This window comes from Pyxicephalus adspersus, chromosome 7, assembly GCF_032062135.1.
Source record: "Pyxicephalus adspersus chromosome 7, UCB_Pads_2.0, whole genome shotgun sequence".
Lineage (NCBI taxonomy): Eukaryota > Metazoa > Chordata > Amphibia > Anura > Pyxicephalidae > Pyxicephalus > Pyxicephalus adspersus.
This window is the reverse complement of record NC_092864.1, coordinates 72492078-72494035: the sequence shown is the minus strand read 5'-3', so window position 1 is coordinate 72494035 and position 1958 is coordinate 72492078. Positions and strand designations below refer to the sequence as shown.

The 1958-nt window shown below is 38.5% G+C and overlaps 1 protein-coding gene across 1 annotated transcript in view; it reads right to left on the bottom strand.

Annotated features, from left to right (window-relative positions):
- Window positions 1-246: 246 nt before the first annotated feature.
- Window positions 247-1958, bottom strand: part of POLR3E (RNA polymerase III subunit E) — a 23230-nt gene continuing 21518 nt past the window's right edge. Inside the window, exon 18 of the mRNA XM_072419176.1 lies at window positions 247-1064. Within this exon, the coding sequence (XP_072275277.1) occupies window positions 1008-1064 (57 nt within the window). The 3' untranslated portion in view covers window positions 247-1007. The remainder of the gene's footprint in view (window positions 1065-1958) is intronic.

Genomic DNA, 1958 nt, shown 5'->3' with positions numbered 1-1958 from the left:
GTCAGTCTGTGCCCGATGTGGAAAACTGGATGGAGTTGAGCCTTTTTATGAAAGATTATATCAAACGGCTGGTTCTTACTAAATCATCTCCTTGAGGTGCAATTTACCTCTGTGCATGTCTGTTTTGAGAATCGCACCCAAATACATTTGTACAGTATCTGCCAACCAAAAATGTTGCTGGTGCATTTTATTCCCCCAAAATATTAAGGTGCACTGCCAGCTTATTCACAATAAACAGGCTTAAAGCACACAAAAAAAACATTGTTTTAATGTAAAGCATAGTGTGAATGGGCCCCCAACAATTAAAGCACTGCACCTGCAGGTACTTGTTTGCTTGCAAAAAAATAAAAATTTTGTGTTGTCCAACAATAAAGTATCACTAAACCCTAAGCCTAAAAACACACGCAATAATCAATATTAGTCATTTAAAGCTCATCTCATTGTTTTTTATGCTGAAACTAGAACAGTTTTTCTTGTGCGGGAACCAACGTCTACCCCAACCTCTTGCAGCATTGTTCTCAAACTCTTACTATAGCAAGTACTGGCGTTCATTAATGTGCATGTGTGACGAGCTGTCCATAAGAATATGTAAAGCTAATGTAGCCATGTTACATTACTATTTGTAATGTTTCAACAAAAAGAAAAAGCATGGATCACCTCGCCTACAAATGTTGCACAGGAGAAAGTAATAGTAAATTAATTAAGATTTAGTAACACTTTATGTTGGCACTATAAACCCAAAATTCACCCGTTGTCTCCTTCACTGGGTTGGTAGATTTCTCATAATTTATTGAGGTTACATAACAAAAGAGATTTAAAGGCCAAAAATAAATATTTTAAGAGAGGAGCTCCCTTCCTTGAAACACTGTCCCCTGCAGGCCGTGCAAGCAACTGCATCTTGTCCCTTTGGTAACGGTTGTATGATGGTGCTGGAGCAGTACAGCCTCAGCACTTCAGCTTCTAAACTCAGGCCACTGTGTTCATCAACTTCCAGGGTTCTGGAACTATCAGGACTGCACTGTTCCTTTAAGATACCACATACCTCCGTAACACACACAACAGTCCTAGAAAACAAGATATAGGACATAGTTAGAGAGCACATACATGGAAATGAAAATTACAACTCAGTCTTTCTGTCTCTGTGCATAAACAATAAATGGGGCACCTTTTTTTTAGTAGAGGTGCATGTGTTCACCTCATTACCGTCTGCAAGTTCTGTGCTAAGAATTATCTAGGAGCCTCTAGGGCAGCAGGTGTCAACTCCCATGATATAAGGGGTTTCTCAGATCACCAAAATACATCATATTCACCTACTATATAGCTACAGAGAGTTGGAAAAGACAAGCAATATGTAACAATGAGAAGTTCAAATACTGCAAACTTGCTTTGGGAGACTCATAATAAAATAACTAATGTGACAGATGAGATTGGAAACCAGGGCCCCTAGAGGTAATTATTTTACAAATTGGATGGTTTATGGCAGCTAAAAGATCTTCGTTAAAAATGCAGTTATCCTTAACCTCCCTAGAGGTAACCCCAGGTGTGACTCGGGGTAGAAAAAAGTTGCTAAAAGTGGTAACCCCGAGTCACACTCGGGGTATGTAAACCTATGGCAGGGTTAGTAAATAGAGCGCTTACCTGATCCGCCAGCGTACCGCGCCGTGATCTCCATCTTCTTCCTGCTTCTGCATCCGATGAGTCACCGGGGAGTTCCCGGTGATGTCGGTGCGTGTGTACGTTGCCGGCGGGGCGGGAAATTCAAAATCCATTTGTATTGCATTCAACACAAAATAACTATATTGAAGGCAATACATTGGATTTTTATGTGTAAAAGCAGTACACTGTTTTCAAGAACATTTATTTTACAGTATATTTATTAGTGTGTGTGTGTATATATATATATATATATATATATATATATATATATATATATATATATATATATATATATATATATA